Below are 13,097 nucleotides of genomic sequence, written 5' to 3' on the forward strand. Positions count from 1 at the left end.
GATATTGAACGGAAAGCTCTGTCCTGTAAAAGTGCCATTATTTTAGTTTGACAAATAAATGGTGTTTTATATGATTAAAAGACTAAAAATAAATGTTATGTAGAGGTTTTAAAGCATATAGTTCTTTATTAAATCAGAGAGAACCAGTGAGCGCATTCATACACATTCACCATTTAATACATCAATACAGTAACACCAATGCTACAGTGAAATGCAGGGTGCTTTTAAAACAATATACTGCATCAATGTCATCAAATAAAAGTAATCCAAGGGCACTTTAGATAACTTATAAATTAATTTCAAGCTTCAAACTCACCATTTTATAGCACACACTTTCTGAAATATATCATCTGTCATAAAAAAATAAACTTCCATTGTCATGAAATATAGCATTCAAGCAAGTCCCTCCATGAATGCAGGCCTTATCAAAAGTTACAGTAGGTCCATGCACATATGGCACTGTCATGTTCAAATTTAATTATCATTTGTCACCAAACCAAATAAATAAGTTTAAATAAGATTAAGACCAGATTAAAACCAGTAATGCCAACAAGCAATTTTTTTTCAAAACTAAATATCTTGCATGAAAAAATAGTCTCATTCAAAATATTTCAGGTTCAAACACACGTTTCAGACAAATTACATACTAATAATAAACATTTCAACAATGTAAAGGCGATGAGTAGTTAAATGCAGCAATAATCAAAATGTACACACAGTACACACTGGATATGGGTAACAAATCATGGCAGACATGAGTAGCAACATCCCAAATCCAATAAATAATTTTTTTAGATTGTCATTCAAAAGAAAAACATGTCATCATCTCTCAAAGGAGATTCTTGTAATTCACAGTACTGAGACGACATTAGATATGATTGAAAACACAGGAAAAGTCTTTGAAGCTTTCACAACAGTTGTGCTTTCAGTCACTAAATCAACACCCACAGCAATATTCCAATAATGGATGACTGTACTTGGCATAGTTAGGGCTTTTTAAGAGTCATGCATAATGTATTACCGATCACATACCTCTTAAAGATCATTGACATCTATTGTTTGCAGGAGATTTGTGATATCTAGGCAGGCATGGATATAACAACACCCATACAACTTCAGATGAATGTTTTATCTACCTTAAATGGAGGACGATCACTGAATGTTTCTGGCTGATAAAGCTAGTAAGCTAACCCCCATGGTGTGGGTTCACAGCATGCTACAGAGGCGGGAAAGGTTATTGACATTTTGGATTTGGATACTGACATATGTCTATGTACAAGCTGTACAAGAAATTAACAAAGCATTCATGACCTTATCATTCTCCGGCAAAATAAACAAAGCTGTTACGATTAGAAGCACTGTCATCACAATAACCAAAACTTTAAAAGACTCTTATCCTGTCTGCCTAAATTGCCATACTGGTGCATCCCTCATCTGTGGGTGGGGCGACTGTTTAGTCTCGTTTTGTTCCAAAGATTTCAAGGAAGAAGGAGAAGATGTAGATGATATCTAGGTAGATGTTGAGAGTGGCGAAGATGTACTCTTCTGGACTCATGGTGTAGCGCTTGTTCCCCATGAGGAGCTGGGTGTCAAATGCCAAAAACTGCAACAGACAATAAAACGAGTAAGACTTCCTTTTTGTTTGTTTCTGATGTGGACAGTCTGCAATATGTGATCATTTCTATCAATAATGACTTGACGGTGCTGGCACTCCTACCATGGTAAATAGTATGGCCCCCAAGACAGAGTAGATGGCATCCAACCAGGGTACCTAAATGGCAAAAAATGACTTTATTAGATGTGATTCCAGTACTAATATCTACAACAGAGTATTAGGACCACATTAAACATACCACAAGGAGTTTTTAACTGGTTTTGACACGGCCTCAATTTAATACTGAAATGAGACCATCAGCGACAAGATTGGCTCTTTCAGTGTAGTTTTTCTTAATGCCTGTTGCAGAGTCGGATTGTCCATGAAATCAAATGAAACATCTTACAGCATGCCGACCCCAACAGCCCGTATTTACATTTTCACTGACTGTTAGCCAGTCAAAAAGACACATATTATGTTTTGTGTTATTGACTGTGGACACACTGCCGCTTTTTGTCTACAGGGGGCCTCCACAATATGAAATGTCTTTTAGTAGCTTTATGGATTTCTTTTGTGCTTCTGCGCCTGCACCAGCTGTGGCTACAGGCATTATGTTTTGATGGAATTTCTAGAAACCAAATAATACATGTCAATGTAGTGAAAACTTCTGTTTAGACAAAAAAATGCACTTATACTTTTAAGTTTTAATTCCCAAAGTCTTCACTACATATATTTTACAGACATGTATACAAAATGGAACTTGACTGGTTGGTGGAGGGATAGAGTGTTTTTGGCAGGATTTTTAAAAAATAATTTTGAGAATAGAGTCAAAATGTCAAAACTAATCTTTCGGTATTAGTGCTAAGCATAAGCAAAAATAGGGATTTTTTCATTTAGCATTGTAAGAATGAAGTTGCATTATGAGAATAAAGTCCAGCTTATGCCTGGCCTTAATATTCTTCTGTATAGATCATCACATGAAACGTCCACTATGTAACATCTGAATGCATATGATGGTACAATTACTAAATACGATCTAAATTTTAAGTTACATCTGTGTTAGTCTCATGTCTCCATGACCTGGTCATGTGAAAATCCTCCAAGTTTGAACCTTATATGCCACACAACTTATGTAATAGCTTGGTTTGGATCGTCATACTTACATATTGAAAGGGAAGGACGAGTGCCAGCACCAGTCCAGAGATGAACATGACCATGCAGAAGACAAAGAGCACGCCTTGGTATGATGTCACGTCAAACTGGAAGGAGAAAGCGCATATAATCATACCTAAATATGTGACTCCAACAACATGACACCCTGTGACTCTCAATCATGCATATAGTACAGTACATAATATAGACTAAATGAAAAAAAAAATCTCACTTTAGTTTGGAAGCTGAAGACAGTGACCAGGAGACAGACTGCTGCTGTGATGCCCAGACACATCACCACTGACTTGGTGTTATAGAAGCTATTAAAACAAGAAACATGCCATCATGCCTGGTCTAAAGCAGCAAGATGCAATGCAATAATAATAATAATAAAAGGCAATCACACGAAAAAAAGATAAAAGTGTACCTGGACAGCATCCCTGTCATGTAGGAGAGTGACAGGGTCTGTAGCAGGAAATATGACAGTCACGAGAAAATAGTGGCATTTGTTAAAATCTCTTTGGACATGTCATTGCTGAAGAGGATTAAAATACATGGTCACAATTTATTTTATAGCACACAAATAAGACATAAGCCGTACTTTGTATTAAATTAGACAAAAACAATAGATAATGTGTTCTTCATTAGTCAGTAAACAAACACAGCTATACCCAAATTAGGCACTACACACCAAACAGTAAACTAATAGAACACAATAAGCCATACTTTTCATTATTGATTATTATATTATTGATTAGACAGAAATTAGAAGTAATATGTTCTGTATTAAACCCTTTAGATCCTTATTAGAGTGCAATTAGGCACACATTACACTTTAGTTTACAGAACAGTTCTGTAGTAACATGCTCCTATTTACCCTTTAATAAAGTCTAATAAGAATCTTATTAACGTACTTTTGAGGTTTGAGTTAAAAGCACTGCTCATCTAATAAATAACATTAAAAAAAGCATTTAGCAAAAATTAAAAAAAATAATAAATATCTGTCTTGTACTTACAAAGATGGCAAGCAGAATCAGATTCCATGGAAACTGTCTCCTGTGTGAGTGAGTAATAAAAGATTGAAGTTTCAATACTGTGGGTGATTTACCAGTACTTTTTTATTTGTTCTTTCTGATATTCAAAATCTTGACTTACCTTGGTGCAGAGCAGCAAGATAGGGTCAAATATGTGACAAAGAACACTGCACTGTTAAACAACAAAAATAATGTTAGATATTTTGTTATATAGAAGTAACTGTGTATTACTGACTAAATATTTTACTTACTAAGAGGCCCAGTACCACCCAGGGTTGGACTGAATGTAGTCCTTCACAGGGTCACTAAAAGTAACATAATCTTAAGTAGGTACTCTACCCGCTGTCTTGTTCAATATTGTTGAACATGAGAAAAAAAAAATTAAAAGATTTGTTAATACTCACCAGAATGTGAAAATAGCCACAATAGCAAGAGTGACCAAAAGCTGGATCATCAAGATGGAGTACACCTAAAAGAAAGCAAGTTAGAGGGAAAAAGGATTGCATAATTGTACATTATCCCGCTTCTTACATACATACATACTTCCTACAGAAATAACAGACCATAGAATGCTGTAGCTGACCAATAGGAATCTAGTATTTAACAAGACCATGTAATAAAGCTCAACCATGTCCCTTGGAGTAAAATTTTCAGTGACAACAGGGCTAATATTGTAATCAGTGTAAAAAGCTTTCCGTACCTTACGGATGAAGACCCTCCTGATGTTGAGATCATCCCAGGTGAACTCTGTGAGCATCTCAGCATCATTGTAGCAAGGAGCGCTGGTGCCTGAAGAACACAGTGCAGTTTTCAGCCAACATACTTACAATACCATCGCTACCACACCATCCCAAAACATGATGTACACTGCTAAAATGATTTTTGAAGGTAACAGCACACAAAGATCATGATTAAACATAAGAGGATAAGGTGATCTCATACCTGCAGTGGCTTCTTCATAGCTGGGAGGAGCTGGTGACACTAAGGCCTGTCCACTGGAGGAGCCACTGTTGGACTTGTTTGCAAGTGACAGCTGGTAGGCCAAAAAAATGAACAGTTCGTTATCTTTTAGTTTATAAACTGCAACTCATTTTTGGTTAAAATAAATCAATAAATCAATATTTTCCCCTACATTTAAGCAGAACTTTAAATTTTCAATCTTCGGTGTAAAATATTGCAGTAGACCCTGCTGCCATTGCATATCCATATGTCTGTCAGTAAAGTTTTTCACTAGTGTGATATAACACACGTCCCTTTCTCACTGAAAATATACAGCTGTAAACATTTATGGTGCAAAGAGTCACAATGTACACTTCATAATGTTCAGAATTACTGTAAATGAGGAGCATCTCCATCTTAGAGAGTGAAAAATATTGAGCTTGATTGTCATGATGGACTTGTGGACATTTGATTACTTTTTAGGTAGTGCAAGTGTACTAGTATCATATTCTACACTGACACTATAGCTGAAATTTCAAGTGTTTTTATTGCTTGGGCCTACACTTACTAATACATCAGCTGATTTCACCTGTTGACACGTCAACTGACATTTTCAACTGCCTCCAGCTCTAACTAACAATTGCCTGCATCTTATGGCTGATACCAATGAGATAAAGGATAATTTCACATTTTTGTATTAAAAAAAAAAAAGTTCATATAACATGTATGCACACCCGAGGTTGAGAAAGGCTATGCAGGGTGATGATGATGTACTGTGCCAAGGTAGATGATTTAATACTCCATATATTTGACCTGACATTACAATAGCAACAAAAACAAACAGCTCTGACTCTTGAAATCTTCATTTATTTTTTCTAATAAAGTATTTTTAAAAAAATTAAAGTAATACACTATGCTTTTCATAACAATAATTTAATTATTGCAATTATAACAGTATAAAAACAATAATAATAGAAAATTCCAATTATCTGGCCGCGCATCACCATTTTAGCTAAATGGCTTCAGCATCTAAGTTACAAGCTGTATTTTTTTTTTCCCCTCTTGAAATTAAGTGGCCTGCTTTGTTGTTTATTTCAAACCGCTCGCAAAACACACACTTAACACATCTCCAGCACTTCATCTGAATTTTTTAACTGCTGTCATCTCTACCACTTCAAATGAAACCTGAGCTCATAGCGGTGGCAGACACATCAACCGCTTTTTTAATAATTTAGCTACACTTACACAGACACATCGACTGTTTTAGCTCCAAATATAACAACAAATTAACTTTTAATCCGTTTACAGAGTTCATAATTGCAGTTATGGCCTATTCAATTGTAGTTTTCCTCGATATGTGATTTACTTAAAGATAAGTGCTCTTGATTTAGGAATTAGCTAGACTACAGTTCGCACCGGTTGGTGCCTCTCATGTAACACAGAGCATCAGTTCAAAGAAAACCGGCCATGTTCGTGCCAGGATCGTTAAAAGACACTTAACGTCAACTGTTTTCTGATCTGCTGCTCCAGACTCTCCTAACCATCTGAATTAAACGACATAACAGGGACATACTGGGTGAGTTTATGGCGGCGTTAAGTGGCACGCTTCACCGGAGCTACAGGGAGAAATGGGTTGTCATGGTGACGCAATACGGTAAAACAAGCGGTGACGCAGTTCAGTCACAGAAACCCAGGTAACAGGCAACAGTTTAGCATTGAACGGTACAAAAATGTAATAGCAGCATGACTGAAAAGAAAAATACCACAGGATTATGATGCCATTGATAAACAGCTCAGTGTAAGAGCTACTGAATCCTGCGGGGTTTTGTGGGTTTAATGCAGCACATTAAAACCCACTACCCGTGCTCTAGTTATCATTCATTAAAATGACTTAATGTGGCGGTATTCACAGCAATGTACTAGCCTGCATTGCTATCAAGCATTTCTAAAGGGATGGAGCAGAGCCACGCATGTCAACTATTACATAATAATCTCTATAGAAAAAATGTAAAAATATAGCTGTTCATAATTATCACGATTAACGGTATATATGGGCAGACATTAACCGAATGACGTGTTTCAGCATGCTCATACCTTGCCCTGTGTCATGATGGCTGTCTGTCGTCCTGCAGTAGCCTTGGTTGTCTCGCTCTGTTATGTCAGCCAGTCAATGGGAGCTCTGGTGTGTCCTTTCTCTGAGATGGACTTCCTGCAGAGTCTAAAGCTATAAACTGCGAGAAAGGACTGACAGTGCTCTTCTTGCCTGGTCAGACTGAACACCCTCTGACGATGTAGTGATGTAATCCCAAAACAACGCAGTTAAGACTGTGCAGATACCCCTCCCTTCCCCACAGAGGGATGTTCTAGCAGCATCCAGGTGAAGCTGCACCATAGAGAAAAGTTGGGACTGTACCACAGCACCAGGAAAAATGGGGATGACAGATACCTTTCCAGAGAAATCTGGAAATCTGGTCTGCAGCAAAGCTATGAGAGGGGAATTGCAGGGGCTAAAATATTGAGAAATTTCCATGGTTACAATTCTGATCCATGCTAGTTAAAATGTTTTCTGTGAATTTTAACATCCCTCTTGCATTTGAATTACCTGAAACACAGGGGTATCCACACTGATTTTTCAGAATGGAACTTGAACACTTAATATTTTAATGCTTGTTAATTTTGAATGAAGGACAGCCTGCTTAGGCAATGTTTAGAGAGACTACATTTTCCCAGAAAAAACATAAAATATTTGATATTGCACTATTTTGGATTATTTGGAAACCTCAATTGATGTTACTAGATAGATATTGTAAATTAAACTAGACATGCTCCGATACCATTTTTTATTTCCTGATAGATTCAAATGCTGAAACTTTGCATATCGACTGCTGCCAAGTACCGATTCAACCAGGGCACTCAAATATATAAATATTATTCGTACTATATGTTCACTAATATATACTTCAAACCCCTGTGTGATGTAATATGATTTCTATCATTATGGTATGGCTTGGCTCAGGTTAATCCACTTCTAAAACATAATTAAATACATACAAAGAATGAATGCCACAGGCTATGACCTCACCATACTGGGGAGAAAATGTCAGGAGACACTGCTGGGAAGTAGTAGGGTCTTGTTTCGGGGGTTAATAAATTATGCGGTATTGGATCACTGCATAGACACATGTACTTGACAATACTAATACCAGTATTTTAGGCAGTGTCAGAGTGAAACAACCCTAAATAACACATCAATACGCCACAAAATAGAAATTCAAGTAATATAAAACAAATAAATATTCATCATATAAAATATGTACACTTTAATTTAAAAGTGTTAAAAACAGAAATGTTAAGACAATACAGAGATAATATCCTGCATACAGATGCACAAAAAAACATTCAAAGTGATCTAATGATCGCTCATTTCATTAAAAATACACAGTTGGTGGGAAAAAAAACAAATAAATCAAAGTATTGTGGAAGAAGTACTGTACAAACTGACATTCACATACTTGTCTACATGTTAGTCATGACTTCATTTCTTTGGATATTCACTGAGCTCTCTGCAAACACATCTTTTCATGTCAATTTATAAATTATGATGGAACTACACTATTGATCTTAATGGGGGTACTGACAAATGATATTAAAAGGTTAGTTTGGATTATTTTGGATTGTTTTATGTAGGGTTGTATGAGGTACTTAATGATAGTCAGTATATATTACCTACAGTAATGTTGATTTTTTAGGCTGACTTTTTGAAAGTGGCTGAAATGCCTTTTATTGTCGACCCTGTCCACAGCAGCTCACTGCTTAGCGTCCAAATAATTCTGCTACATATCTAAACTGGGGGCGTGATGACCAGCATCTACACTGACTTACCTCATACAAGCCCACTTGAAATAATCTGAACTATCCCTTTAATTATACAACGTTAAAAACATCACCCCATCGCCCTTTAGGTGGACACAACGTGGCAATAACACGTCATCTGGAATGGTTGATGGAATGATCAGGAGTCTGGGAAATGTCTGACAAAGCTTTCATCAATTTCCTTGACAAATGAAGACAGATATGGCCATGTTCCAAAAGCATCCACACACAGACAGAATTAGTAAAAGTCTCTCAAAAAAAACACCAGAGAAGTAACAAGGCAAATATACAAAAATGGAAATTCAATTTAACTTTAATCCCCCCCCTTTGGACTTTGATTTGATGATGATACATTTGGCAAAATGTGGACTTATGTCTACTCCAGTGGAACACTACTTTCTGACACACAGAACAGGCACAATACATTTGAAACCAGTCAAGCGTGAATGGATATGTGTTCTAGTTGCTCAGTACATCTCCCCCTCCCCTCTAGTTCCCTCCAGTCTCAGGTCTGTGTCGTTTCTGCCCAAAGTGAACAGACTGACCACAGCCATCAAAGCTGCCAGCATCATGACTGCACAGCCTCCAAACATGTGTCTGGTGCCACTGCCACCCTCCCCTCCACCTGTCCCTGATATCTCCCCATGGAGCGCCAGCAGGCCCAGGCAAGCCAGCAGGTGCAGAGGCAGCCGGAACCAGGCCAGCACACCGGCCCGCTTCTCCTCTGGGATCACCCTGCCCTGGAGAAAGCTGACAGCAGGGAAGTAGAGACCACAGGCCAGCTCCAGCAACAGGAAGGCCAGGAAGGATTCATGAGGTCGAGGCTGGCCAGGGGCGGTGGAGAAGGTCAGCATGAAGAAGGAGAAGAAGGCCATCAGCACAGCCAGGCAGAGAACATGGCCAGGTTGTAGGCGGTAGCGTGTGGATGTGGCGAGGCGGTACAGCAAGGAGCCGGCCATACTGGCAGCCATCAGACAAGAAAACACTATGCCCAAAGGAGGTCCGTGAGGGTCCAGTACTGGGGTCCACAGAAACACAAATATGTAGAGGACACTTTCAAACAGAGCCTGCACTCCACCCAAGAGCATGACTCTCCTGTCTGACAGCAGGCAGCGTAACCCGTCATGGCAGCTGCGTGAGAACCGCGCCCTTGCAGACAAACGGGTCACACCTCCATTTGGAGTGCCAAGAATCAACGTTTGCTTGTCTCCTTCAGGACGTTCTGTAGCCTCTTCCTTGCCCCAGTCTGTTAACACCACCCAGCCACAGCACGCCAGGCAGGGAACCGCCAGAAGAAAGGGAGCTACCGGCCCCAGGTGGAGCCACTCAGCAAGCAAGTTTGCCACCAGCCCTGCTCCCACGGCAAGCCCGTGGTTCCAGGTAGCAGCTTTGGTGAAGGTGCTGGGAATCCACTCCTTGGGAAAATCGTGGACTTCTACATGACGGTGCACGTACCAGGCTTCAAATGTGGTTGTGAGGAGGGATGTGGACAGACCCCCCAGGACCCTGCCCACAATCAAAACAAAGTAGTCTCTGGACAGCTTGGTGAGACAACAAGCAGAGTAGGACAGGCAGAAGAGAAGACATGTCTGTCTGCGGCCCAAGACTTGAGGGAGCCAGCCTGAAAAAGGAGCAAACAGAACACAGGAGGCCAGGCCACACACATATAAGATGGCTATTTGGGATTCCAGGAAGCTGTAGTGGCGGTACAGTTTGTAGAGGTAAGGGCCCTGGAGCCAGTCTGCCCACAAAGCCAAAAGGTATGCCCGGAGAAATATACTCTGGAAGCGTCGGAAAACTGGGTTGGCTACAGCGGTAGGAGTAGTCTGAGGTGGGGTGAGGCGGCGTGCTGTGAGCTCGAGGCCAACACACAGAGCAAGCAGGAAAATGATGGCCAGATATGCTGTCACCAACATGATGTGATAAACTGCACCCACTTGAGGTTAAACCTGAGGTCCTGGGATGTTTTCAAGTCTTCTCTTTCTATTTCTCAGCACCTGTGGAGAGACAAGGTGTTATACAGAAAGAAGAATGTTAGTCAAGGAAACTAAAAAAAAAAGGAAAGTTTTCAAATTTACACAATACAAAATCATACACAGGTATTATTATACACCACTTAAACTTATAAGAATGGGAGATTGTTGGTTTGTTTCTACTTCCTATAAAGAAGTAGTCAAATGGATTGGAAGAATGGTCACATAAACCATTGCCAGAATCAGCCCAGCCCTGCTTATTTGGAGACTCTCCCACCACCAGGTATAGATCAAAATAAAAATTTGGTCTTGGATTGACAGTCTTTATTAGTGCTTCAAGGTTTGTTCTTCGACATTAAATAGGGCATTGCCAACCCACATCCTGTACCAGTTTTGCTCTGCATTTTTTGCCGGTGTGCACCTTTTCACTGCAAAAAACTATTTGTAGTGTCTGAAACAACTGAAGTGTTTCAACCATATACAGTGTGCACATTTGTAGTACAGACAATTGAAAATTAGTGAAATTAACTTAACTTGCTACCTCATTTCTTAACTGTTGTATTCTTGTCTTAACTGTTGTATTTTCATTTTATTTTGTACATAACAGTTTCTGTGAGTTTGTTATTTTTCCACTGCATATATTATTATTATTATTATTGTTGTTGTTGTTGTTATTAACAACGACAACTACAACAACAACAATAATAATAATAAGTTAAATATTAATAATATTTATATACAATGTGATATATCTATCATTATTATTATTATTAATATTACATTTATTTCTTGTTGCAATTTCATTTCACTGCTGTTGTACTTGTACAATTATGCAGGCACCAAATAAATATTTGGAATCTTGCCTTGTTAATCATTAATTGGCCTAATTTTAATCTAATTTTAATGTGCATAAATAAAGAAACAAAACAGGACAAAAATATTTCTACAATTTTAAGGAGGTAAGGGAACTTAATTTACTTTGTACTTTTGCTACTTTGGTTATTTACACTTTGCATTCCTTTTTATTTGTACAAGTGCTCTGTACCCTTTGTTGTCTCTCTTTTATTCGACTGTCTAGTACCAAGATCTGTTCTATTTTGTTATGTCTGCTTTGTCAGTTGGACTAGTGGCACAGCAGACATTTTAACACCAGAAAGCCCACGTGTGTATTAATGATTGTTGTATTCTACTCAGGAGTAGTCCTTTTCTTGTGCATGCTGGTTCAGATACATTTACACGCAAACTAAGTTTCCAGTATTGTTCAGAATATGGCAATATTCTGAGTTTGATACAGGTCATGTAAAGAGCATATTTGTGTTGGATATTCTGAATTGCATTATACTGTTTACAACATGAAAAACGTAGTTTTAAAGATAATTCAAAAAGAAGGGTTTCTCCGCGAGGCTTCAAAAGGCTTCACTAGAACTCGCACCAAGCAGCCAATTACGAACAACGTTTATGTTATGACGTGATGACGCTTCCTTCTTCTTTGGTTAGCCATGCTAATTCGTAGCTAAATTTGCCAACAACCGTTTACTTTTATGAAATTAGTTACCCAACAAAAGCGGGTTTAGCTTGTTCCGACAGTATGGTTTTACCAGCATCAATGACAGAAAGCTTGACAGGTGACAATTTAGATTATTTTACTTATACAGGTAATCGACAGCGCTGAAATATACCCGTATGTATTGTTATTTACGGTTAGCCAGTTCTAGCCTAGAAGCTAACCTGCTGCTAACATTAAGATAAAACTTGCTTCACTATTCCACAACCTTATGAATTCCACTACACTGTATCATAACACATATATATGATATATCTTACCGTGCCATTTGACTGCAGTCCCATATTAGTAACACGGCGTACAGGAGTGTTAACATAAAACATAACTCAGGCTAAGTAATGATGTGAGACATACTGTACTGTGCCTTTAGCAAACACACAGCCTACTTCCTGAATCCGGGATCCACTGTTTCACCACAAGATGGCGTCCCTACGTTGCTTTTTGATTTTTAGAGGAGGGAGAAAGTTGTTTCATGTATCTAGACATCCAGTATCACAACTTTCTCAAACGGACCGTCCATTGTTAAGGTTGGATTTTATCTATTTTGTACGGGTTTGTTATTTCAAGTAAATAGTAGTAAATGCTTTGTAGTTTTTCCATGTCTTCTTACAGGCACATAAACCCCAGTATTGTAGGCTACAGATGTGTTCCTCGTGATAGATTGAAAATGGAGTATATTGTTGTATTCTGTCTAACCTATATTTCTAGCTATGAAGGGACTTTCCCTTCTTGGTCATGGGTTTTTCAAAGTTGAGACTGTGAGCCTCCACTCAGACAAAGCTTTATAAAAGCTGCCCCCTCAGTTAACTTTCTTAGTTTCACTCAATTCCTAGATATCTGTAAGGTCATGATAATGTTATAGATCCCATAGAGACACATAATTGACAGAATAAAGCTTAATATTGCTATTCCTAATACATTATAAATGGTCTCTCCAAATGCATTGATTTGTTTTTGACTCTGGGACA

At 38.4% G+C, this 13,097-nt stretch overlaps 2 protein-coding genes across 2 annotated transcripts; both read right to left on the bottom strand.

Annotated features, from left to right (window-relative positions):
• Positions 1-155: 155 nt before the first annotated feature.
• On the bottom strand, positions 156-8,447 carry LOC146325178 (protein lifeguard 2-like). The gene is made up of 12 exons (XM_084721044.1): positions 6,814-8,447; positions 4,723-4,813; positions 4,481-4,569; positions 4,185-4,249; positions 4,032-4,085; positions 3,902-3,952; positions 3,763-3,802; positions 3,174-3,211; positions 2,979-3,066; positions 2,758-2,853; positions 1,718-1,771; positions 156-1,603 (listed from the first exon to the last, which is right to left on the bottom strand). The coding sequence occupies exons 1-12, from the start codon at positions 6,826-6,828 to the stop codon at positions 1,454-1,456; spliced, it is 831 nt and encodes a 276-aa protein (XP_084577170.1). The 5' UTR covers positions 6,829-8,447; the 3' UTR covers positions 156-1,453.
• A 206-nt stretch (positions 8,448-8,653) lies between these two features.
• On the bottom strand, positions 8,654-12,487 carry slc61a1 (solute carrier family 61 member 1). The gene is made up of 2 exons (XM_084721045.1): positions 12,390-12,487; positions 8,654-10,589 (listed from the first exon to the last, which is right to left on the bottom strand). The coding sequence occupies exon 2, from the start codon at positions 10,506-10,508 to the stop codon at positions 9,060-9,062; it is 1,449 nt and encodes a 482-aa protein (XP_084577171.1). The 5' UTR covers positions 10,509-10,589; positions 12,390-12,487; the 3' UTR covers positions 8,654-9,059.
• Positions 12,488-13,097: the final 610 nt, after the last annotated feature.

Source organism: Lutjanus erythropterus, chromosome 6 (assembly GCF_056507025.1).
Source record: "Lutjanus erythropterus isolate fLutEry1 chromosome 6, fLutEry1.hap2, whole genome shotgun sequence".
Taxonomy (NCBI): domain Eukaryota; kingdom Metazoa; phylum Chordata; class Actinopteri; order Lutjaniformes; family Lutjanidae; genus Lutjanus; species Lutjanus erythropterus.

Bases quoted from the DNA above. Each gene is read 5' to 3' on its own strand.
- LOC146325178 (XM_084721044.1), bottom strand. The intron at 4,570-4,722 runs GTATGAGATCAC...TGTGTTCTTCAG, and splicing joins CTATGAAGAAGCCACTGCAG to GCACCAGCGCTCCTTGCTAC. The intron at 3,803-3,901 runs GTAAGTCAAGAT...TCACTCACACAG, and splicing joins TCTTGCTGCTCTGCACCAAG to GAGACAGTTTCCATGGAATC.
- slc61a1 (XM_084721045.1), bottom strand. From the start codon at position 10,508: ATGTTGGTGACAGCATATCTGGCCATCATTTTCCTGCTTGCTCTGTGT.